At 42.2% G+C, this 24,402-nt stretch overlaps 3 protein-coding genes across 3 annotated transcripts in view; all 3 read left to right on the forward strand.

Moving 5' to 3' along the window:
- The window catches only part of col4a6 (collagen, type IV, alpha 6), a 115,707-nt gene extending 112,073 nt beyond the window's left edge, over window positions 1-3,634 (forward strand). Inside the window, exons 42-50 of the mRNA XM_073475573.1 lie at window positions 42-158; window positions 296-457; window positions 569-667; window positions 757-909; window positions 1,296-1,412; window positions 2,047-2,238; window positions 2,324-2,495; window positions 2,574-2,688; window positions 3,374-3,634. Coding sequence (XP_073331674.1) covers window positions 42-158; window positions 296-457; window positions 569-667; window positions 757-909; window positions 1,296-1,412; window positions 2,047-2,238; window positions 2,324-2,495; window positions 2,574-2,688; window positions 3,374-3,634 — 1,388 coding nt within the window. The remainder of the gene's footprint in view (window positions 1-41; window positions 159-295; window positions 458-568; window positions 668-756; window positions 910-1,295; window positions 1,413-2,046; window positions 2,239-2,323; window positions 2,496-2,573; window positions 2,689-3,373) is intronic.
- Window positions 3,635-7,715: 4,081 nt separating this feature from the next.
- ankrd46b (ankyrin repeat domain 46b) lies at window positions 7,716-11,247 on the forward strand. The gene is made up of 4 exons (XM_073474931.1): window positions 7,716-7,796; window positions 9,188-9,530; window positions 9,734-9,892; window positions 10,070-11,247. The coding sequence occupies exons 2-4, from the start codon at window positions 9,220-9,222 to the stop codon at window positions 10,284-10,286; spliced, it is 687 nt and encodes a 228-aa protein (XP_073331032.1). The 5' UTR covers window positions 7,716-7,796; window positions 9,188-9,219; the 3' UTR covers window positions 10,287-11,247.
- A 4,797-nt stretch (window positions 11,248-16,044) lies between these two features.
- The window catches only part of shroom4 (shroom family member 4), a 68,798-nt gene continuing 60,440 nt past the window's right edge, over window positions 16,045-24,402 (forward strand). Inside the window, exon 1 of the mRNA XM_073475574.1 lies at window positions 16,045-16,167. Coding sequence (XP_073331675.1) covers window positions 16,045-16,167 — 123 coding nt within the window. The remainder of the gene's footprint in view (window positions 16,168-24,402) is intronic.

Genomic DNA, 24,402 nt, shown 5'->3' on the forward strand with positions numbered 1-24,402 from the left:
AATGTAATGAAACTGACGGCTGGTTTTTGTGTTTGTGTCAGGTGCTCCTGGACTCCCAGGGTTCCCCGGTCGGCCCGGACCTCCCGGTCCCACTGTGGGGTCAGATATTCCTGGACCATTAGGAGACCCTGGCTTGCCTGGACTGGATGGAGAGTATGGTAAATACTTTTTTCAAAATAGTTATCTTACGTTTCATTTCTTATTTTCCTTTTCTCAACTCAAAGTTCCTCTCCTCTCCTCTCCTCTCCTCTAACCTTCTCTAACCTCCTCTAACCTCTTCTCCTCTCTCCTCCAGGTTTTCAAGGTCGTCCAGGTCCTCCTGGGCCGCCTGGTCCAGGCACATCCCAGGGAGACAGAGGTGACGCTGGGCTCCCGGGCTTCCCCGGCTCCCCTGGTAGAAAAGGAGAATCAGGAGGCCCCGGAGGCCTCGGTCTCCCAGGCAGTCCTGGTTTCAAAGGTGGAGCGGATCTCCTATCTGGCTTCAGTCCAAAATATGACACCTAAACATTTCTGTGTTTCTCCTGAAAGATAAACTGATGAAGTAAAACTTTGTATCTCTGCTTTTCAGGCGAACGAGGTGAGACCGGCTACAGCGGAGGTCCCGGTCTTAAGGGTTTCACCGGTGACCCTGGTTACTATGGAGTCAAAGGACAGAAGGGATCTCCAGGTAGGAGGACTTCACAGTTTACTCTCCCACCAATATTCTCCTCTTTGTTCGGCTCACAACTCATCCTGTATCTTCTCCGTCCTCTCCAGGGCCTCAGGGTCTTAAGGGTTACCCTGGAACCGTGCTGCCTTATGCGCCTCAAACGTTGCCGCGACAGTACGGAGACGCAGGCTATCCTGGTGAGAACGGAGGCCCCGGTTTCTCCGGAGAGCCCGGTCAGCCTGGATTGCCCGGACGTCCAGGTGAGGAGTGAAACAGTCAAGATGTGTAATCTACTACTTCATATTATTTTGCATTTTTCTCAAGAGCTAGATGAGAAAATGATTTCCACTCTCATTTCCATTTATTGAATATGAGGCTAGGGCAAGAACACAGTTAGCTTAGCATGTCAAAACAGGAAGAAAAGGCTAACCTGGCTCCTGAACGAGGTATAACATCTGAACGATTTCAGTCTTTATGCTAAGCTAAGCTACCTAGCTTCTGGCTGTAGCTTTCTATTCTAAACATTTTAAGAAGTAAACCATCACATCGTCGACAAACGAAGACACAAAATCACACGCCCGGATATGAACAGACACAATATGTAGATAAAGTCATAATAATAAGTGTGAAAACTCTCCTGCTGCAGGTCCCAAGGGTCGTCCCGGTCCCACAGGTAAACTTGGCAGGACTGGACCTGCTGGTCTGCCCGGATCAGTTGGTGATGGTGGACCTCCTGGTTTCCCTGGACCCACTGGAGAACAAGGTCAGTATCCATCCGTCTGTCTGTTAGAGATGAAGCTTATCTCCAAGCACTTTGTCTCTGAAGCCATTTATTATTTATGCCATATCATCTGAACATAGACAGACTGTTTACACTTCTTTAAGATCATTTTTATACGTTATTGATACCACAACTTATTTTCAGGGTTCGTACGGGTGCTGGAAATCCTTATAAACCCTTTAATTTAATCTTGTACTCTCAAGGTTTGAAAGATGCCACATGAAACATGAAACTTTCTTGTTTTTCTTACATTTTTCACCCTTCTGTGGAATGATGTCATGAAACATAATTGGTTGTTTACAGCACAATAACATCTGATTTCAAGTGTCAAAGCGAAATAGTAATTTTGAGTATATATCTGTAAATATAAATGTTATTTACCACAGATGTAAGTTGCTGGAAAAACTTGAAAAAGCACCTTGAAAACGCTTGAAAAGTGCTTGAAATTGGTGAAGGTGAAGGAACCCTGTGTTCCATCTGTAGTTCTTGAAATCTTAAATTAGCTTATCTCTAAACAAATAAATAAAAACAAACTATTATAATGTTAAAGTCCAGCACTAACAGCAGCTGTCAAACTTTCTCTCTGTTCTTGTTTTTTTACCTCCTCCTCCCTCAGGTCTCCCCGGTAAAGCCGGTCGTCCCGGCAATCCCGGATCCGTCGGTCGCAGTTACAGCATCGGCTACACTCTGGTGAAGCACAGCCAGGACTCCCAGGTCCCCATGTGTCCTCAGGGCATGGCCAAGCTGTGGGACGGATACAGTCTGCTGTACGTGGAGGGACAGGAGAAGGCTCACAACCAGGACCTCGGTACGGAGACACTTTAATAACAATGCTGTTACAGTCCTTTATTCGTCGGTGTAACACCTCCTCTATCTCCTCTCTTCGTCTCCAGGTCAGCCCGGGTCGTGCCTCCCTCGCTTCAGTACCATCCCCTTCCTCTACTGCTCCCCCAACGAGGTCTGCTACTACGCCAGCCGCAACGACAAATCCTACTGGCTCTCCACGACCGCGTCCATACCCATGATGCCCGTGGCCGAGGGGCAGATACAGCCGTACATCAGCAGGTACCGTACGCCGCTTTAGCTCCGGCGAAGGGTTCGATCATACGCGTCCATGTATTCATTACGGGTGTTTCTCTTCAGGTGTTCTGTGTGTGAGGCGCCGTCTCAGGCCGTGGCGGTCCACAGCCAGGACTTGACCATCCCGACCTGTCCTCCCGGCTGGAGGAGTCTCTGGATAGGATACTCCTTCCTCATGGTAAACTGAAGGCTCGAAGGTTCTGATATTCAGGCCGCAAATACAATACAAGTTGTGTTTTCTCACAACTCAACAGGTCAAAGAATGAGTGTCTTTCCAAAATAAAATGTCCTTTATTTGATAATTCACTCAGCAAATTAAAACAATCACCACCGAGGAGATAAATCCTTTGTTTTTGTTTGTTTATTGTTATTTAAAGTCATACAAAGTGCAAAAACACCCAGATACAGTTGGATAAACACAATAAACCCCTCGTCCATCATCGGCTTTGTTTCATAAACAATCACATGTACAAACAAATAAATTAAATCTAAGAAAAATCATGAGACAAAAACAAATTCATGAAATAAAATTCAATTAAAAAAAAGCACACAAATAAAATAAATGGACAGTAAAAAAAAAGCAAAAATAAACAAATAAAATGAATTAAATTAAAAATTATAATAAACAATAAAAAAACTATAAATGATACTCAATGTAAAGTAATAAAAACATACAAGAAATAAATTAAATTACAACATTAGAACAAATAAATGGAAATGGAGTTAAGGAACAGAGTTTTGTAGCTTCCCCCCTTTATTTAGGTTTAAAATCAACATACAAAGAAGATACAAACTTAAAAAACACATAACTAATAAAGTATTTCACAAAACCAAGACTAAACTCTCGTGAATCTCCTCTGCAGCACACGGCAGCCGGCGCCGAGGGCGGCGGTCAGTCCCTGGTGTCTCCGGGCTCCTGCCTGGAGGATTTCCGCGCGACGCCGTTCATCGAGTGCAACGGGGCCAAAGGCACCTGCCACTACTTCGCCAACAAGTACAGCTTCTGGCTCACCACTGTGGATCCCAGACAGGAGTTCGTCTACCTGCCCGGGCAGGAGACCCTGAAGGGAGGCCAGGAGCGCTCCAGAGTCAGCCGCTGCCAAGTCTGCAGCAAGCTCTTGTAGGAGGAGGTGAAACGGAGGGAGGAGGAGGTGACGAGAACGCCTCAGAGGAAAAAAAAAATAAAGAGGTGATGGAGGATGAGATGATCTATAAAGAAATCTATTGAACAAGAACACGTGACTGACTGAAAATGACTGGTGGTTTCAGGATCGAGTCGAAACAACATCGTTTTTAGAGTTTTTGATCCGCTTTAGGAATGAATGGTTTGTTTTTAAAGGAGGGGAGGAGGAACGAGGAGGGCTCCAGTGTGACGGCTCTCCTCTAGATTATCACTGACAATGGTGCTATTGTTTATGTTCTCTGTGTTTTATTTTTTTGTGTCTTGTTTTTTCTCGTTACCGTTTTATTGGCGAGAATCATTCTCGGCTACCTCGGAGAGTGCCACCCCCTCTTTTTTTTGGATAGCACTGCACCGCTAACACACAGCAGCGGGGCCGGACGTCCGCTTCAGATGAGTCGGCTCAGACGGGAAGAGTCAAACACAGCTATGAATCTTAACATTCGTTTCTAAGCTGATCGATCTGAAGTAGACGACTCCGGTTCAAACACACATTTTTAGCGCAACAGCCGCCATAAAACTTTGCTTATTTTGTATTTACGACCAGCTGACACCACTTTAACTGCAGTTATGTTACAGATTGCTGAAAACAAACTGGTGGTTTCGCATGTTTTTTCAGGAATTCCTTCATCGGTTATCAAGCTTTTCATTACAGGACTGAAATCAGATAGCTGAGAGTTGATACTTTGCTCCAGGTGAAGTATAAGTTGTATTATTGTTGTTGCATTTAAGGAAACGCATCTAAAGGCATCTGAGATGTAAAAATCACCCGCCAGTGCAACTTTTTTGAAGCTGATTTATAGTTTTTTGCTTTAAATCAGATTCTGGACCAACAGCAACTTTTTAAAGGCAGAAACAACATAGGAAATAAAATGTTCAGGTGTCAGATGTTGCAGCCTCCAAGTACAAGCTTACAGAGAGATTCTTTACCGAAAATTTGTCATTTTTTGCATTGAGTTTGGTTTGCAACGTCTCAAATGACTCTCTGTAGCACACAAAGACATGCAAGATCCAAATTTATAGTTTTTTATTTTTTAACTTTCACTAAAAGTCTCGACTGAGCTGCGCTAACATGCAAAGAATCAGAATTCATAATTTTTTACATTTTTTTGGTTGACAATGTAGATTAAACATCTCGACAGAGTTGTTAAAAGACATGTAAGATCAGATTCTGGACCAACAGAACCAGATTTTTCAACATCTGTTTCATTTGCTCATTATTTGACTTCTGGATCTCAGTTTCTAACAACAGAAAATAATGTTTTCAGGTGAGGGTTATCAAATCTCTTCCAAAAAAAGACAATTAAAGGTTCGTTTTAGTAGATTTTTGTTATACAAGCAGATTACAAACCTCTATACGTTGTTTTTCATAGCTTACAAATGGTATTTTAATAGGAAATGTGTCCACAACTGTAATAATCTTTTCATAATTTGTAGTTATTATACAAAAACATGCGAAACGACCAGCGCAGTGTTTCAGCTTTCCTCTGTATATTTGACAGTATGACTCCACGGTGCTACTTCACCCTGACGTTTGACTTGAAAAGGCAACATTTTAAAAACATGTTCTTAATAAACTGCATGCAATAAAACGGCTCACCAGCACTTTTCCTCTGATAAACAGAACCTCTGCCACAGTCAGCTGTAGGAATGACTTGAATGAGGCCACCCATTCATATATATATTGCACTGATGTGAACTCAAATGGGTCAGAACCAACAAACAAGTCAAATCACAGGGCATGTTTTCACCTTCACACCTTTCTCTCTTTATGTTGTGACCAAAGTAGTGTTTTTTTATGAAATTACAGTCAAAGAGGAAACCACACACACACACACACAGACACACACACACTCTCTGATAGATTGTTAATTATTGCTGTACATAGTGCTTACTGTATTTTCCCAGCAAAGTATGTTAGAGCAAAAGTCTATAATGCTGTTCGCTCTTTATTTTGTTTTTCATTTTTCTTCCAGTCTATGTGTCATTTCTCTGTCCTTGGATACGACTGAGGAAGACGTTTTCTGCCTGTAAATGTAGATTTTGCAGCCATTTTTGTGACTGATAAATACTGCGGTAGCATATAAAGGCATGCGATATCAGAATTTATCATTTTTTACATTGAGTTTGGTGTGCAATGTAAATTAAAGTCTTGAACGGGCTGCAATAATAAGCAAAGAAACATAGGATCAGAATTGGTAGTTTTTTGCATTGAGTTTGGTTTGCAATGTAAATTTAAAGTCTCGACCGTATTGCAGTAGTATGTTGGGACAGGTCAGAATTAGTCATTTTTTGCATTGACTTTGGTTTGCAATGTAAATTAAAGTCTTGAACGAGCTGCAATAATAAGCAAAGAAACATAGGATCAGAATTGAGCATTTTTTACATTGAGTTTGGCGTGCAATGAAAATTAAGTCTCGACTGACTTATTTTGGTACGCAAAGACATCTAAGATCAGAATTGGTAGTTTTTTGCATTGAGTTTGGTTTGCAATGTAAATTTAAAGTCTCGACCGTGTTGCAGTAGTATGTTAAGACAGGTCAGAATTAGTCTTTTTTTGCATTGACTTTGGTTCACAATGTAAATTAAAAGTATTGAACGAGTTGCAATAATAAGCAAAGAAAACATAGGATCAGAATTTGTAGTTTTTTACATTGAGTTTGGTTTGCAGGTTAAAAAACGTGCACGATCAAAATGAACCGTTTTTTACATTGACTCTGGTTTGCTCTTCTCCTGTTACATTATCCTCGGACAGTGAAGCTCCACTGGGTGACGTGTAACCACTATGACCACTGTGTCAGCACATAGCTCTGTCTCTCTGCTGGTAGCCCTGATTTTATTACGATGTCACATGTTACTTCTTTTTGTTTTTTATTTTCCTCTTCTTCTTTTGTTTTTTTGCCAGCCTTTGTTGTTTTGTAATCTAGATTGTAATTATTTTACCTAAGTCATGATACTATCCCCTGGTTTTATGTACTGAGATGGGAGGGAATGGGAAGATAAATATGTGTACATTAAATATTATGGAGAAAAAAATGCTTTTTAGGATTATTGTTTTTATATGGAAAATATATTCAACACTGATGATTTAAAAGACGCAACAACTGTTTTTACTGTCTGTTCGGTCTTTTACCCCCAACGTTCCCAAACCGAGGATGTTGACGCAGCAGCGTGCTGTAAGTGCCTGGAGTGACAGAAGAAATGCAGTTTTCCTCAAAGAGGATCCATAACAAGAAATGGTTATAACATGTCTGTTACTGTAATGTGTATTTCTGTGCTCACACACTTTGAAATAAAGTCTCTAAACTAACTGAGAATATCACGTGGTGGTTTGTTTCGCTTTAGTCGGTGTGAAGGTTAAGAAAAAAAACATTAATATCATTAAGCTAAACGCTGCTAACTGTAGCTTCCATTAGCTAGTTAGCTCAGTTAGCCGTGCAGCCAGGGACATTTAATTATATCTGGACTCAGCCGTGGAGACGGAGGCCCCGTTCATTCCTATGAAAGCTGCTCAGTGGCGCATGAACCCAAAATGCCTCAATAAAAATACTCGGATCTTCCGAGTAAAACGAGTCATTTCAGGTTGTGACGCTCAAAAAAATGCCCCACAAAGCCTGGTGCTCCTGGTGCTAGCATGCTAACTTCGGTAGATCTCTGTAACACAACACAGAGACGTCATAATGTCAAAAAAATAAAATAAATTAATAAAAATGTCAACTGAAATTCTTACATATTGTCCCTTTAAGTACATTTAATACATCATCATCTGTGTAGCAGCAGTTAAAATGCAATATAAAACATTATTTTGTGTAGAGAGTATAGACTACATTAACACACAATAAATTATATAATGAACTGATGTTTATTAAATTAGTTGGGACACATTCAGGACAGTATGTTATTTTATTTAACAATATAAACTGTATCGTGCTCTACACACTCCGTACAGCAGGTGGCGGTACGCACCTCAGAGCTGGTGTTGCAATACAGCCACATAAAAAGCAACGAAGAAGAAGAAGCCGAGCATCACAACAACACTGCTAGCTCCGTTAGCTCGAAGGAACAGCGAACTTTATTTTTTCTTCTGGTTTGGGACTTATTAACAGGTGAGTCCTGTACCTGACAGCCTGAAAATCAGCTGAACTACGAGTTTATCTCGTGTGCACGTTTCCACATTGTTAAATCTGACACTGTTCTCACTCAGACGTGTGTAAAAACGGTAGCAAGCGAGCTATCGTTAGCTGCGCTAGCTTCGTAGCTAGCACCATCGGCTAACGTGTTTTTATTCGGGTGCGATATGTTGCGTTGTCGCAAACAGCAATTAATGAATTAATAAATGACACTTGTGATTTAATGTCTTTGTAATTGCAAGCTAGTTGATGCTACAGTTAGCCGCATCAAGCTACGTTAGCTATTTGCAACACAAATACACAACGTTAGCTAAACTAACAAGACGATTTATGGTGTTGCTTGCACGTTTTAGACGTTTACATGTGTGTAAACATGATATATGTTCAGATGACAGTCATGTTTGGGATCTAATATATTAAAATAGTTCATGTAAAAGTGTTGTCAGAAGTGGAGTGCCATATTCAGTATTTATTTTCATGTACACACTAAATAAATGCAACAAAATGCACAGATGAATCTGATATTACAGGTGTGGCAGAGGAAGGATTACTGACTGTTCTGTTTTAGAGGCCAACATGTGATTAAGACTCACAAAGTGACAACCAGAGATTCAATTTGTCATCTTGTAAGCTGTGATCACCATGTCATGAACATGGGCGTTGTGTGAAATCCCCCAGGAGGTTATAACAAAACTTGACCTGACATCACTGTGTCCAATATAAGGTTGTAATCCTGAGTCTGAACCTTGTTGAGAGCGGATCATACTTGTGAAATCATAAACTTCCATGTTTATGACCAAGTTGCTCTCATGTTGTGGTCAGATAAGATAAGTTTAATGATGCCAACGTTTTGTAATGGATAACAGATGCATTATGGGCAGCTGGTGTAGGGATGCACGATATATATCGGACAGTTAAATTATCAGCCCGACAATGATGCAGATAAAGAAATTTAAATAGTACAAAGCCAAACTGCTTTTGTTGACTTAACAAGTGCAGCATCTACACACAGTAGGTGGCGGTATGCACCTTTAAAATTGTTTTGTTAGCAGCCAATAAACACAGAGAAGAAGAACAACAAACACGCTGAACTGCTTCACCTGTGTAAAGCCTTTGATTGGACTGCTTGTTTTCTCGTTTAATCCATTAATCATATGGTCTATAAAATGGTGAAAAGTCCTCAAATGTCTTCTTTTTGTCCACAGTCCAAAGATATTCATCTTATTGTCATAGAGGAGTGAAGTAACCAGAAAATATCCACATTTAAGAAGCTGGAATCAGAGAATTTTGACTTTATTCTTAAAAAAATCACTATTATCATCATCACTATGCTGAGTAAAGTTTTCCTTCTTTGATCCTGAATTCAGGTACGCTGGAATTTTCTGATACCCACTCGGACATGTCCTATGTCTTCATCAACGACTCGTCGCAGACCAACGTGCCTCTGCTGCAGGCCTGCATTGATGGAGACCTGCCGTTCGCCAAGAGGCTCCTCGAGACGGGATGCGACCCCAACATCCGCGACAACCGCGGCCGCACCGGCCTGCACCTAGCCGCTGCCCGGGGGAACGTGGACATCTGCCGCCTCCTGCACAAGTTCGGGGCCGATCTGTTGGCGACGGATTATCAAGGAAACACGGCGCTGCATCTGTGTGGACATGTGGATACTATACAGTTCCTGGTGTCCAACGGGCTGAAGATCGATATCTGGTAAGAAATGTAATGCTTTCAGGGATAAAGATGATAATCATACAAGTTTAATCCTGATGAAGACTTGTGTTTCTTATGCTTTTACCTTTCCATCCAGTCAATATTGAATCTCCCGTGTTTGGACTCATTTGCTTTCATTTTTTGCTTCCTTTCTTATCTAACAATATAACAATACTGTGTCTGCTGGTCGTCCTACTTAACAGTAACCACAACGGCTCGACCCCTCTGGTGCTGGCGAAGAGACGTGGCGTTAACAAGGACGCCATTCGTCTGCTGGAAGGACTGGAGGAGCAGGAGGTGAAGGGCTTCAACAGAGGACCACACTCCAAACTGGAGACCATGCAGATGGCCGACAGTGAGAGGTAAACGTGTGGAGGGACAGAAGCTTCAGTGGTGGTGGACGGGAAATGGGCTGGACTTCGGAGTAAGGGTGGAGGCGTACAAAGCGGGTCAAATCGTCCTTTGAGTTACCTCACTCCAAATGTTTCCATTCCCTGCAGAGATGTTAACAGTTTCTGTCCTCTGTCCGTCTCCCTCAGCGCCATGGAGAGCCACTCTTTACTCAACCCCAACCTGCAGAGCAGCGAGGGCGTCCTCTCCAGCTTCAGGACCACCTGGCAGGAGTTCGTGGAGGACCTGGGCTTCTGGAGGGTCCTGCTGCTGCTCGTCGTCATCGCCCTCCTCTCGCTGGGCATCGCCTACTACGTCAGCGGCGTCCTGCCTTTCTCCACCAGCCAGCTGGAGCTGGTGCACTGAAGGGACGGGGTGGTGAAGAAGAAGAAGAAGAAGAAGAAGAAGCATGGGGTAGAAAAATTTACCAAGTGAAGTTCTGCTTTACGGCTGTGTTTGTACCAGAACAGAAATCCAGATTTTTGTTTATTTGCAGCCCAGATCTCGTCATTTTCTCGGTTTGTCTAGACAACAAAACATCATATTGTGTTTATCGGTAGAAACAAAAGAACAAAACTCACTTTAGGGACCCCAGCGGTGTCTCCTACTAATTGAGAGGACATGTTTCAACATTGTCTAACATATCCCCCTTTAAAAAATGAGATCACGGTTAAAGCTACTAAAGAGAAAGTACTGACTCAGCGTGAGAAAACATGTCACTCCTGTTGACATTTCCTCGTGTAACACCTTTTTATTTCCTTCTATGTTCTGTTACAAGCTGTATATTGCCAACTTTTTTGTATCTTTTCTTATTCGTCTGATCTGTCGTTAAGTTATTTATCAAATATCCTCTGTATTAATTTTCCTGCATATACTGTACGTTTTTCTTGTTATTGTAATCGATCTGTTATTCCCCGACTGAATCCGTCGTGCAGGAATCGTTGTCTCGTCTGCTTCCACCCGGATTAGAAAAAGCACCTTGACTGCGTGCCTTTCGTTTGAGAGAACGCTTCGTGTTTCACAGCAGCTCTTTTTAAGACATTCCCGCCCAGAAGCATGCGGCTCTTGATGCATTCAGACCCACGGTGGTGTGGGGGAAACATCATGTATAGGCACAATGCTCCTAAACTGTAGGATTATTATCCCGTCGATGATTATTGTTTTTGTTGTATATTCATTTTTATCTCCATGTAAACCATGTAGATTTTTATTTGTTGTTGGTTTTCCACTGCTGATTTTCAGTGTACAATAACACATTCGAAGTAACAATCCTTATTTAATGTGGAAAATGAATAAACTGATGTGTATGTATGATTCTAATCAACAAGACGAGTCCGCGTGGTGTCAGATATCTCTGCAAGTTTGTGTTTTTATAGTCCACAAAACATTTCTGGAGCTTCACAGCGAAACAGCGTTCTCCTGAACAACTGAAGTCGATGGAGACACATCGAGGGTGTAAATAACATCTTTTTTTTAATCTTTGGTGCTTCCGCAGACTTAGATTACACCAGATGAGCTGTACGGAGCCATTTTATGTTTTTTTATAGTCCTACATCAGCGCTGTTTTGCTGTGAAGCTCCAGAAATGTTTTGGGGAAACTTCACCTGACTTTCCATCAGCATGAGGGTGAGAAGATAATTACTTGTTGGGGTGAACTGTTCCTTTAAAGGTGAATATGAGTCACAACACGTAGCCTAAGAAATCACAGAAAATCACAGTTTAGAAACAGATAGAAGCGTAAAAAATGTCTTCAATCCACGAAATTCTGTGTTTTAGAGACACTTATGTACAAAACATGCAACCAGATGTACGATACACAGACCGGTGAATATTTTAGACGACATCAACACGTCTCCTTTCATTAAAATCTTCTCGTATCTGCATGCAAGTGGTCATTTTCTCACAGCATGCAGGTGTAGTTGAAGGTGTAGACCAGCAGAGGGCAGTCAGAGCTTGTGTGGTGCGAGTAAAGACATTATGTATCAGTGTTTTATATTATAATGTGTCACTTTGGCGCCACCAGGTGGTGAAATCACACATCACACACACTGCACCAAGTTTTCTACATTTTCTACTCACGATTACAGGTACTGACTTTATTAATACATAAAATAAAAGAGTTGGTGGAAAGTAACTGAGTATATCTACTCGAGTACAATTTTGAGATCCTTTTTACCCATTGTCTAAATACCGCTGCTCCACTACATCTCAGAGGCAGTCGTATCTTTTACTCAGTTACATTCATCATCATTCAGTCATTATTATCTATTATTTATCAGTGATGGAATGTAACTAAGTACTTTTGCTCAACTACTGTACTTCAATACAAGTTTGAGGTACTTCTACTTCAGTATTTCCAATTTCTGCTACTTTATACTTCCACTTCCACAAACATTGTACTTTTTACTCCACTACATTTATTTGATTACTTCAGTTACTAGTTACTTTGCGGCTGCAGCGCTGCATCAGAGCCAAAGTAGTGCATTTTTGATTCATTTACTTAAATACTTAAGTACATTTATTGCCAGATAATTACTTTTTATACTTAAGTACATTTAAAATCGGATACTTTAAGACTTTTACTTAACTACTATTCATCTGGGCGACTTCTACTTTTACTTTAAGTAATATTTTAACAGGATATGTTTACTTTTACTCAAGTATGAGTTTAGGGTCATTTATACAACACTGTTATATATATCTTATTTTTTACTTTACTTTTCCTACTCTAAGTATATTTTGACGCTAATACTTAAATACTTTTACTTAGATCTGAGTACTCCCGCCACCACTGTGTGGGGGTAATTGTACTCTTTTTACTTCCTGCTTTTCTTTGCATTGTGGTTCACTTTTTGTTTTCAGGCCACTCCCTGACTTTGGGTATTTCTGATATCATTTCTTTCATACGTTGTTTGCTTCTTTGGGATCTTCTGGTGGGACGAATGTGTTCTCAGTGGTCGAGAAGCTGGATGGATGCTACGCTAACCAACCTGCTAAAAATGGAAAGAAACATGTCTTTTAAACAGCCCTCACCACCAAACCCAAATGTTTTCAGTTTTTCTCAGAAACAGAAAGTAAAAACGGTCTGACCCGGACCAAAACAAACTCCTCGTGGTCTGGAAGACACAGTGGGGATGTCTGGGCATGTTCCTCGTCTCTTTGATTCTCTCTATCTCCCCTCGTTTGGTTTCAAAGATAGTCCTCTCGTTCACACATGCACACACACATGGGGTTGAGTGGGACGACAGCGGCGTGGTGGCATTCCACAACAGTGATTATCTGCGATCCCGATCATCTCAGTCTGCAGAGGGAGTGTGGGAAAACTTCAAGCTATGGGGGGAAAACGCTGCAAATGGCTCGAGAGGCTTCTGAGCAGGAGACGCATTTAGGTTGATGACATTTACCAAAAAAAGGCAGAAGGAACTCTCTCAACTTCAGACTCAGCTTGGAGATTTTATCTGAATAAGTGTGTGCATTATTTACCTGCAGTATCATGCAGCTTTAAAGGGACAGTTCAACACAAAATCAAAAACACATGAGTTAGCGTAGTTAGCCTCTTGTCCATGAGTAAATCCACGCTTCCTTTTGTGTAGTAATTTGGACAGAAAATAGAAACTGCTCACAACAATTTCTGCAGGTTATCTTGAGTAACGGGGTGATGATTTCTGGAAAGAGACGTTGCTGTTAAGGTATTTTTTGGCGCTTTAAGAACCACAAAGCCGAGTGCCATCTAGTTACATTATACTTGAGAGAAGTCGGACATCTCTACGTCTGATATCTCCAAAAGCTCAGCGACACACACCAATAAATAAATAAATAAATACATACATATATACATTTAGTTTAAAGTAAAAGAAAAATATGTGTTTTTGATTTTGGGTGAACTGTTCCTTTAATCACTATCTGAGTACAAAACAGACAGATTGTTGAAGACGTTACTTTTTAACTACTTTACTGGAAAAATGAGCCCTTAAACATCAGCTTCACCTGTAGCTGCCATCTGTTTTTAAAGGAATAGTTCAAGATGGCTACCTCCATTTTTTAACAATGGGAGAGCGCTAGCTAGCTGTGTGTCCACCTGTTTCCTGTCTTTATGCTAAGCTAGGCTAACAACCTCAGGACTCCGGCTCCAGACGTGAGATTGCTATCAATATTCTCATTTTATGTCCTGTAAGAAAGTGAACTGTATTCTCCAAAAATGTGGAACTATTCTTTAAAGGGTTTTAGTTGTAGCTTATGTTGATGTCTGTTGTGTACTGCAGCTACCTTAGACTATTTTATTAAAACCCATCCAGACGTGTGTTAAAGATGCCACTAAGTTTAGCTCATTTTCCAGAGTTTCTAACTGCTGGTTTAATATTTCTTAATATGGAGTTTAGACAAGCAGCTGGTTCGACTGCTAAGGGTTTAGAAATGTGTGGGAAGTGATAGCGAATGTTGTTGTTGGCCTGTAGTCGTTCAGGCTGCAGGTCTGCAGAGCTTCAGTGTGGATGGAGGAAGGCTCTGACACCAGGTTCAGCAGGATGTATGAGGATATTGGTTTATGTACGGTCAAGCTAAATAAAAACACATATTATGCAGGAGTTGAACTGTATATTGTATTGCTGTGTTGTTATCACTGATGTATTTTTGTGTTTGTTGCATTTTACTGGTGTAGCCAGTGAGACTGGAGCTACTTTTAACCAGTGGTGCAAGAAGTTTTCTTCTCCTTCAGTAAAAATAGTGATACCAAAGTTTAAGAAAATACAGCACTAACAAAGTTTTAGCAACAAAACATACACTTACGCTGCCCACCGCTCCCTGGGGATGGGTTAAAAGCAGGGTACCAGTTTCACCATGCTATGCATTGTATGATATTTGATATAAATAAAGATTCTTCTTCTATTTAAAGTACAAACTACTTAAAGTGCTCATTATGCAAAATGTATATAATACAAACTCAGAAATATGTATTTTGTTTTGTTTTATTTTGAAGCTAGAAGGGTGGCAGGGTCCGCCACGTGTAAACAAAGTAAAACAGGATGAAATGAAAATGAAGACTTGGTTTATTTAGTTTGTCAAAGACATGAATGTGGTGTACTGGATTTATCAAGGAGTATAAACTGAAACTACATTTTAGAGTATAAAAAAATAAGTGCAAGTGCCTCAAAATGATACTTATGTGCAGTATCCTACCTTGTAGTGATTCAAAGTTTGTCCTCAATCTACTGTGATATTACATGTTGGTATAGCAGCTAAAATAACAAATTTTTCCTTTATTTTTGTCCTAATAGTCGTCTAAATGCTGTTATTTGACCTCTAAAATCCTCCTTTCTGAGGGTATAAATTGTGCATATCGTCACCAGTAGGTTAAATAAAGTAATGATGATGATTTTCGCAGGGGTCGGTGTCAAAGTGGCAGGTTTCACGTTTCAGATGACCTACAGACTCTGTGCTCTGGCTGCAGCCAGCCTGCCTGATGTTATTACAATACAGCGGTTGTTGCGCTCGAAGCCCCTCCCCTTCTTCGCTTCTCATTGGACGCCTTCAGCAGGAGCCTGTCTGCTATTGGCGGAGCTCTCTGTCACTCGCACCCGGCCCGTTCGAAAAGTGGGAGGGGCCGCCTGCCGCTATTCCCAAAGTTTTGCCAAAGTTCGCTGCGTCGAGCTAGCTTACGTAACCGGAAGTAGCCGATTTAGAGGCGCAAATAAAAGCAGTGTAGCTGCTTTAAATGGAGAAATGACGGGGTATTAGCTTATAATATTAAAAGAAACAACCGGGAGACTCGTGTGATATATTATGGACGAGGAACACGAGCGTAAAAACAAGCTAACGCGTACTTTTCACCAGCGTTTAACATCTTGACCGGAAGTCGCAGCCGACAAAATGGCGACCCCTTCGACGAGCTTGACGCTCACCAAAAAAAAACAAAAAAACTTTTCCTCCCTCCCCCCTCTCTCCCACTCACTCCTTCCTTCCACCCCTCCATCCATCCATCCATTCGTTGTTGTTGTGAGAAGCGGTGATGGAGAAGCCGAGGGACCGCCGCCGGCACCGCTAAAGCTAGCAGCAGTTTCAGAGGTCAGAGAAGAAGAAGAAGAAGAAGGAGGAGGAGGAGAAGAAGAAGAGCGGATACACACGGAGAATGGAGACGGTCGAGCAGCTCGTCTCTTTCCACCGCATTCAGGTCCAGTTGAGCGGGGGCGCGCCTTGGGGGTTCACGCTGAAAGGAGGACTGGAGCACGGCGAGCCGCTCATCATCACCAAAGTAAGAGCCCTGAACGCAACAAGTGGCTTTCATGACACTGATACATGTGCGGGAAATCTCAGTTACGTGACCTAAAACCGCTTAAAAGTGAGTCTAAGCTGCTTTATGTGTCATTTTCTGGTTTCATATTTGCAGTCACACTCAGATCTGTTTAAATAGTTGTGTTTCTTAAGGAAAACAGTAACTGTGTTCAGCTCTGCAGGCTGGTGGTGCTCTCTCATCCACATGTGCTTTCCAGTCTGGTCCCTTTTTGCTTTAAACTTTTCAACCCGCTGCAAAAAGTCCTGAAAAAAGCCCTTCTTTTCTCTGTATTGTGACTTCTTGCACAGCTAGATTTGTTCCACCTCTCCTCCTCCTCGTCCTCCTCCTCTTCCTCCTCTGCTGCAGAGAATAAAAAGTTATTGTCCAAAGCTCCAGCAAATATCCGGACCGGTTGATGTTTGTCAGCTGTCACTGTCTATGAAGGAAGAAAAAAAAAAAAAAAGCCCCAATATAATGTAATGCGGCGGTCTGGGGCTCTCAAACCCTGGAGGTCAAAGGGCGCTGAAGAGGGGGTTCCCGAGGGGATCCCCTGGCTCGGTTCATCTCCCCGTCACTTCATTTGCCGGATGGTAGAAATGCCCAAGTGCTGACAGACGAGTGAAACCGCCTCAGACGGCCGAGTTTGGGGCAGAAACGTGGGAATCCTTGAAAAGAAAGATTGCAATTCTCTTGGCGATTGTGATTGCTGCATGTTTTGCCAAAAAAGGGAAGCTGATAGACGTGCAGTGTGGTCCGCTTTTGATTCAGGTGTGTTTTCGGGGGAGTTTGAAGGCGTTGTAAGAGATTGAGTGTGCTTTCAGATTTCGATGTGACCTCGTCTTGTGCGATAAAGTTCGCGGGGGCCGACGTTTTCCTCCCCGGCCCTCTTCTCACAGTTTCACGCCGCGGGCGGTGAGCTGCTGGAAATCAGGAGGGTGTCTTTGAATTACTGCAAGTAATTATTGGTGTGTGTTCTGCTGGGGGTGGTCCGTGTGTGTGTGTGTGTGTGGGTTCAGTCCAGTGCATAAGTAGGCCGTCTTGACATGCAACCTCTGCTCTCTCTCTCAGTCAGTCTTTCCCTGGCTGTCTCTCGCCCACTCTGTCGAGGAGTTGCAGCAGCAGCGGTGGTGTAAATGTTGGCCGGTGTGCTTCTATATTCACCACAGCACCACAGCGGGGAATGGAAAAGCCTGGCTCAGTCATCTGGAAACACACACTGACACACACACACACACACAGACAGACACACACTAAGTCACACACAGTAACACAGCCCCTGGGAAAATGTGACTGGGACTGCTTGAGAAGATAAAAATCAAACTGTGTTCTATGGCTGTTTTGTGTCCAGTGGCTAGTTAAAACACACACACACACACACACACACACACACACACACAATAAAGTAGCTGAGGCGGTGAGTGGTGGACAGGGAACTGAGGTGCAGAAAAGTGTTTAAAGTGTTTAATGATTAAGTGTTAAGTCCTTGAAGGAAAGAGGAGAAAGACAGGAACATAGAGGGAAGGTAAAGCTGAGGTGTGTGTGTGTATATGTGTGTGTGTGTGTGTGTGTGAATGACATGAGTGTATAATGTGTTTTAGGTTTAGTGAGGGCCAGTGAGACTTTCCGTCGGACCTCCACACAGAGGTTTACTGTGTCGGTATGGACCACAGCTGAATACAGTCTTAATCCTCTCACTTCAGAGAGAGAGGGACGAGTTAATGTGTGTGTGTGTGTGTGTGTGTGTGTGTGTGTGTGTGTGTGTGTGTGTGTACGGGGGAGTGTAAAAGTGAGAGAGAGATACAGGAATCAACTGCATAAACTCCTGCAGGAATTATAAGCGATTTCCGCGGTGTCTTGTCACTTGACTGGAGCCATGTTAGCAGGACGATAAGCCTCATTCATTCATGAAGATCTCGGTTAGCAACACTATTATTATCACTTAGCCTGCTTAGCTAACGCTTCTAAGGCGCTGATAGTGCTGCCGGTGCGTCAGTCCTTATGATTCTTTCTTATTTGGGCTTGTTCTGCTGAAAACACCTGAAGTTTCACCCATAATCGTTTCCCCAATAACCTCCGCAGTGATCCTTCCCAGGGAAGTCATGGATTCATGGGCTTCGTCTTGAAGAAGCTGCACCGAAACAGAGGCAAAAGACAGATAAAGAGCTCCTCTATGACGTTTAATTGGTGTCAACACCTAAAAACATGGCGTCTGCACGTGATATAAGTGCACAAAACAGTATTAACGACAGGCAGTGGCAGATAGAAGTAAACAATGACTGCAGGTGTGAGGAAAGCCTGATATCCTGTGTCGAGTATTCGTGGGAAAGTCTCACTGCAGCTTGGTGTTCTGGACAGCCCAACATTTAATATCCATCCATCCAGTCCTCTGCCTCTTATCCAGATCTGGGTTGTGGTTTCGCACGCTAAGTAGTCTGGACCTCGTTCACCCTACTTACTACCTCTTGTTCATCCCTGGGGAATCCAAAGGCATTCCCAGGCCAGATTGGATACATAATCCCCCCAGTGGATTCTTGGAATGCCCTTAGATCCGTTCCAGTCAGAAGTGCCTCCATTTTTTTAATTGATCAATCAACTAAAGTTCAGTAGTTAATAACATTGATTGTCCGTTGCGGCCCTGTGCTTCTCTCAGATTCCTGCTGGATTAAGAAGATGGTTAAAGTGAATTTCTCGTGGATTTGTGCTTGATTTTTGAAAGTCTTCTTCTTTGTGGGACATGTATACGAGACAGAGAGTTCATAAAAATGTGCCAGTTGCCCTCTCAGGATGTCCATGTTCCCTTTTGAGAGCGTATACGCTGCTGGAGGGGGGGAAGGGTGGCTTCCCCAGTCTTGAGACAGCAGAGGGATATAAGCCATTTGGTCAACATTCCTCCAGGAGCATAACAAATTACCACTGTGGGGTGTGTGTGGAGATATCGTATCGTGTGTGTGTGTTCCTACACGAGTGTGCATTACTCATACACATGATTGTCAGACTTGAATACTTGTTTTCCCTCAGCCAGTGAGCCGCTGTGTGATGACACGGTGGGTTTAAGGTTTTTATCTGCTCTGCAAGTTAACCGAGTCAGTCATTTGCTTTGCTGGTCAGTCAACCATTCAGTGAGTCAGGTTATTAGCCAGTCAGTCAAGGCTTAAGCAGGCTCTGATGAAAATACATGTGGCGGCATGGAAACTGATCGGGTGAGCACTGGACTGAGAAGCACTACTGGTCAATTTATTTTTATTTTTTATTTTATTCAGTGCTGTTACAATAACGTTGTGGACGATATATTGTCCCATCAACTAAATTATTGTCATTTTAGCACCATTTTATACCACTGATATAATGATTATATAATTACTGATATTTACTGTTTGAAGCTAGAAAGGTGGCAGGGTCCGCCACATATAAACAAAGTAAAACAGTATAACTGTGTTGTCCTTTAAGGTCAGTTTGTTGATTCAGTTTATTCAGTCATGAAAACAAAGAGAGTTTGTTTAGGCATGAAAAAAAACAGCGAATGTAGATCTTTAAAATTTCCTCCTGAAAACTACATAGTGCACCTTTAAATGTGAGGATTTGCTCCTTTTCTTCCTCATTGCTGACAGTAAATGAAGAGTTTTTGGGTTTTGGACTGGTGGTGGGACAAAAGAATCAATCTGAAGACGTCACAACTGTTTCAATACTCATTTTCCACAGTATCAATACTGATACCAGCTGTGCGAGTCGACACGCAGACCAATTTTTCCCCATGGTACCAAATATCGAGGTACATTTTTCAAGGTGTCGTATCAGTATCGTGACAATACTAAATATTTTGGTATAAAATCTCTCTGACGACATGATCGCAAACAAACTGTAGGTAACAGACCCGCACAAACAATGAAAATAGATAGTGAAGGCTGCACACCGGGGAGGCTTTGCTTCAGTCCACTCAGACAGACTCTTGTGCAACACGAAGAGTCTGATGTTCATTTAGATAGCAGAGATGTCTGGTCTGCAGGGGTCTGGTGGGGAAAAACCCTCCAAGTCCAGACAGTTCACACGAGCAACTGGTATCCATCAAAAACAACTGCGCTGGACAAGTGTTAAAAACATTACACGACTGATCGAGTCTCAAATTAACAGCTCTCAAAAGTGCATCATGTCAAACGACGCCTTCTTGGAGGTTTTTGTAGTCGAAGAGTAATCCGCATTTTTTAGCGTCCCGCGGGAGCACCGCCTCACGGTCAGGGACCACAGTGCAGCCGAAAAAACTGTTGACGAGGCACAAACTCACGGAGTCGTGTCTTCAGAGAGCTCGCTGTAGATCATAAAACCACATATGAAAGTGAGCTGACAGCCCAGCAGCAGCTGCTCTGTCAGATACAACAATAGAAGGAACTCACCACTTAGTCATCACGACCACATTTGACAAAGGACATAAAAACAGTCAGAAAACACATGAGAATGACAACTGGAAGAGTTTTAAATGATAAATGACCCTCAAACATGACTGTTGGGCTTTTAATGGCATGTCACAAACTCAGCCACAAGGTTCGTGTGTATCTGTATTTATGTTTTTTTATTCATTTGAATCCTCTTATTTAATGTTATTTATCTTTATTTTTATTTGTCTGGAAGGAGACATGGGAAGGTTTGGATTAGAGAAACAATAAATTGATTTAAATCTGTCACAGTAAGTGACAAAATGTGATATTAGGTGTCTCAAGACTTTGGACTGTCTTATGGGTTTGTAAGTGTAGCATGCCTGGTTAACTTGCTTTCTAGCAAATGTAGCATCTAGCGTTAGCATATTGTTAGCACAATACTTTATTTTTAGAGGTAACAGGTATTTTCTTACTTACTTTTCTTCATCCTCAAAGCCAACTGCGCTGCTTTTTCATTCCTTGATGTGTTGTGTTTTAATGGTGTAGATGGAGAGATTGAAGTCTGGCTATAGTCTACAGGGCATTTCAAAATTGAGAAAGAAGATTGCAACTTAGATATTGTGGACTGTGATCGCGATTAAACTGATCAAGATATTTGTTTTGGACCCGACTTGGACTCTAGCAGATCGTCACTTTTGATTGATTGTGTCCTAAGTTTTCAACTTGGCAAGATCTGGATTCATCATGGGACAAACTGCGGAAACACCCCTTAAAATGATGCTGACCTGTCCTCACCGAATCATCTACTTTGATGCAAACTAAGTTTCCGTAATGCGATGCTCCCTACGAGACAGGATTTGGAAATATCTTGTTCTACAAGTTCACCTCAGATAAACCCAAACTGAGCGCCGCTCCATGTTGGTATGGGGGATGTTGGTCTGAGTTTGTTGTTTCCTATTAGTGGCTGAAAGGGATTTTCCTTCTTCTTCTTCTTCGTTTTTGTCGGAAATCAGGCCATGTTTCTTGTGGGGAGCATTCCAGCAGAGTCTGTTTGAAAACACTGCGAGCAATCTGGAATTTGATTCGGCCAGAACAGGCAACAAAGATGGAGACGATAGTGTTTCTCTCTGTTGACAGTAACAGCAATCCAGGGATTTTACTAAAGAATGTTTTGACATGTGGTCAAAGGTATGCAACCAAATGTCTTGGGTTGGTAAACAGTGTGTGTGTGTGTGTGTGTGTGTGTGTGTGTGTGTGTGTGTGTGTGTGTTGCTCCCTACATTCCAGTAAAGGTAGCCTCCAGTAGCAATCTGCTCTGCGGGGGGTAGATGAGGATGCCATCAGATAGAGATGCTATTGTCTCTACTGTGTGTGTGTGTGTGTGTGTGTGTGTGTGTGTGTGTGTGTGTGTGTGTGCGTGTGTGTGTTTCCATATCCTCTGCCCTGACTTGCTTTGCTAACTGTCCTAACTAACCAAAAACATATGTTGTGCAGTAACATAGCACAATAGAGCATATTGATGAGAGGAACAGAAAGAATAAGAGTGTGTTCATGTTTCCAGCAGATTATATTGAGTTTTGCATCAAGAACAGACTGAAGAAGGAAAACATGGTTTAACTTTGATGATAATTAAATCATATCAAGTCATTTATAAAGAAACAATTCACTGGTTCCTACATCTGAAATGTAAATATTTTAAAATTGTTTTTAGTACTTTTTCCTCTAGTAGCACTGGTGCTCCCTACTATACATTTTAGGAACATGAGCAGGGAACACCAGCTGAGACTTTAGGAGCACCACCACAAACTTTAGGAGCACCACCACAAACCTTCAGAACACCAGCTGAAACTTTAGGAGCACCACCACAAACTTTAGGAGCACCACCACAAACCTTCAGAACACCAGCTGAAACTTTAGGAGCACCAGCACAAACTTTAGGAGCACCACCACAAACTTTAGGAGCACCAGCACAAACTTTAGGAGCACCAGCACAAACTTTAGGAGCACTAGCTCAAACTTTAGGAGCACCAGCACAAACTTTAGGAGCACCAGCACAAACTTTAGGAGCACTAGCTCAAACTTTAGGAGCACTAGCTCAAACTTTAGGAGAACCAGCTCAAACTTTAGGAGAACCAGCTCAAACTTTCAGAGCACCAGCACAAACTTTAGGAGAACCAGCTCAAACTTTAGGAGCACTAGCTCAAACTTTAGGAGAACCAGCTCAAACTTTAGGAGAACCAGCTCAAACTTTAGGAGAACTAGCTCAAACTTTAGGAGCACCATCACAAACTTTAGGAGAACCAGCTCAAACTTTCAGAGCACCAGCACAAACTTTAGGAGAACCAGCTCAAACTTTAGGAGCACCATCACAAACTTTAGGAGAACCAGCTCAAACTTTCAGAGCACCAGCACAAACTTTAGGAGAACCAGCTCAAACTTTAGGAGAACCAGCACAAACTTTAGGAGAACCAGCTCAGACTTTCGGAGCACCAGCTCAGACTTTCGGAGCACCACCACAAACCTTCGGAGCACCACCACAAACTTTAGGAGCACCAGCTCAAACTTAAGGAGCACCACCACAAAAATTTTTCAGTATTTCATACAAGAAATGATTATCAATTAATGGAGAAAACAATATGCAAAGTTAAGTCACAGTTGAGTTATTTTGATGTACAGGCAACAAGTTAGCTTGAACGATGAGCTGTTTCTGCTGTCGGAGTGGATACAAGGGCTACAAATAAGGAGTCCAAGGTGATGCCCTCGCACCAAAGCTAGAACTAGAAAATGTTTGGCATTTTTGCTTGATAACTCACACAAAACAAGGCTAATTTTATTGTCAGCATTGTTGTATTTTCTGTAGATGGACTAATTATTTATTGTCTTCTGCCCTCGTTGAATAAGCAGTGTTTGATAAGGATCAACGACCTTATTACACCGGTACGTCAAAGTTTATGTGGTTGTGATATTGTACATTTTCGGCAAAGATGATAGGGAAACTATTTGTGGGTTTACTAACCAAAGCCTGTGAATAAGTGAAGTTACAGGCAGGAGGGTGTGTGTGTGTGTGTGTGTGTGTGTGTGTGTGTGTGTGTGTGTGTGTGTGTGAGCCTCCAGATGTAGCCTAAAAGAAACAGCTAAAGGCTCCACAGATCAGAGATAGAGACATTCCAACCCCACCCTGACACACACACACACACACACACACACACACACACACACACACACACACTAAAATAACAACCTCCCTGTGTAGGTACATCAGTACACTGACCCTCAAACACACACAACATTGTTATTACTTGTGTGTTATATGTGTGTCGTGGAACAAAAAGGAGGTGAAGATATTAAAGATACATTGGAGATATGTGACATAGCTGAACTGTGTGTGTGCGTGCGTGCGTGTGTGTGTGTGTGTGTGTGTGTGTTGGGAGTGTAGAAGTCCTGACCCGAGGCGGCTGCAGTTGTTATTGTTTTTGTCGGACACTCACTGCATTTTCAGAAACCCCCTCTTTACCCTCTCACTGGGGGGCAATTCACACACACACACACACACACACACACACACACACACACACACACACACACACACACACACACACTCTCAGATTTCACTTAAATTGCATCTTGATGCAACAGAGAGTTTTTGGAAACGTCTGTCGGGTTTTCTGTTCTGCTGATTTGCAAATTTTGACCTGCAGTTCAAGGTTTAGTGGAGTCCTACATTCAAAACCTTGCTCACGTAAGAGTGTGTGACCTCTGGTTAATATGATTTGAACTTGCCTCACCCTGACCTGCTGAAAGCCACCAGCATAAAGTCAGTTTGTAAAGAATTTTGTCACTATTA

Source organism: Pagrus major, chromosome 10 (assembly GCF_040436345.1).
Source record: "Pagrus major chromosome 10, Pma_NU_1.0".
Classification (NCBI taxonomy): domain Eukaryota; kingdom Metazoa; phylum Chordata; class Actinopteri; order Spariformes; family Sparidae; genus Pagrus; species Pagrus major.

What these genes read in the sequence shown, in the direction of transcription:
- ankrd46b (XM_073474931.1), top strand. Translation starts at nt 9,220, where the DNA reads ATGTCCTATGTCTTCATCAACGACTCGTCGCAGACCAACGTGCCTCTG. An exon ending in GGGCTGAAGATCGATATCTG is followed by an intron (nt 9,531 to 9,733) that starts GTAAGAAATGTA and finishes CCTACTTAACAG; the next exon opens with TAACCACAACGGCTCGACCC. An exon ending in CAGATGGCCGACAGTGAGAG is followed by an intron (nt 9,893 to 10,069) that starts GTAAACGTGTGG and finishes CGTCTCCCTCAG; the next exon opens with CGCCATGGAGAGCCACTCTT.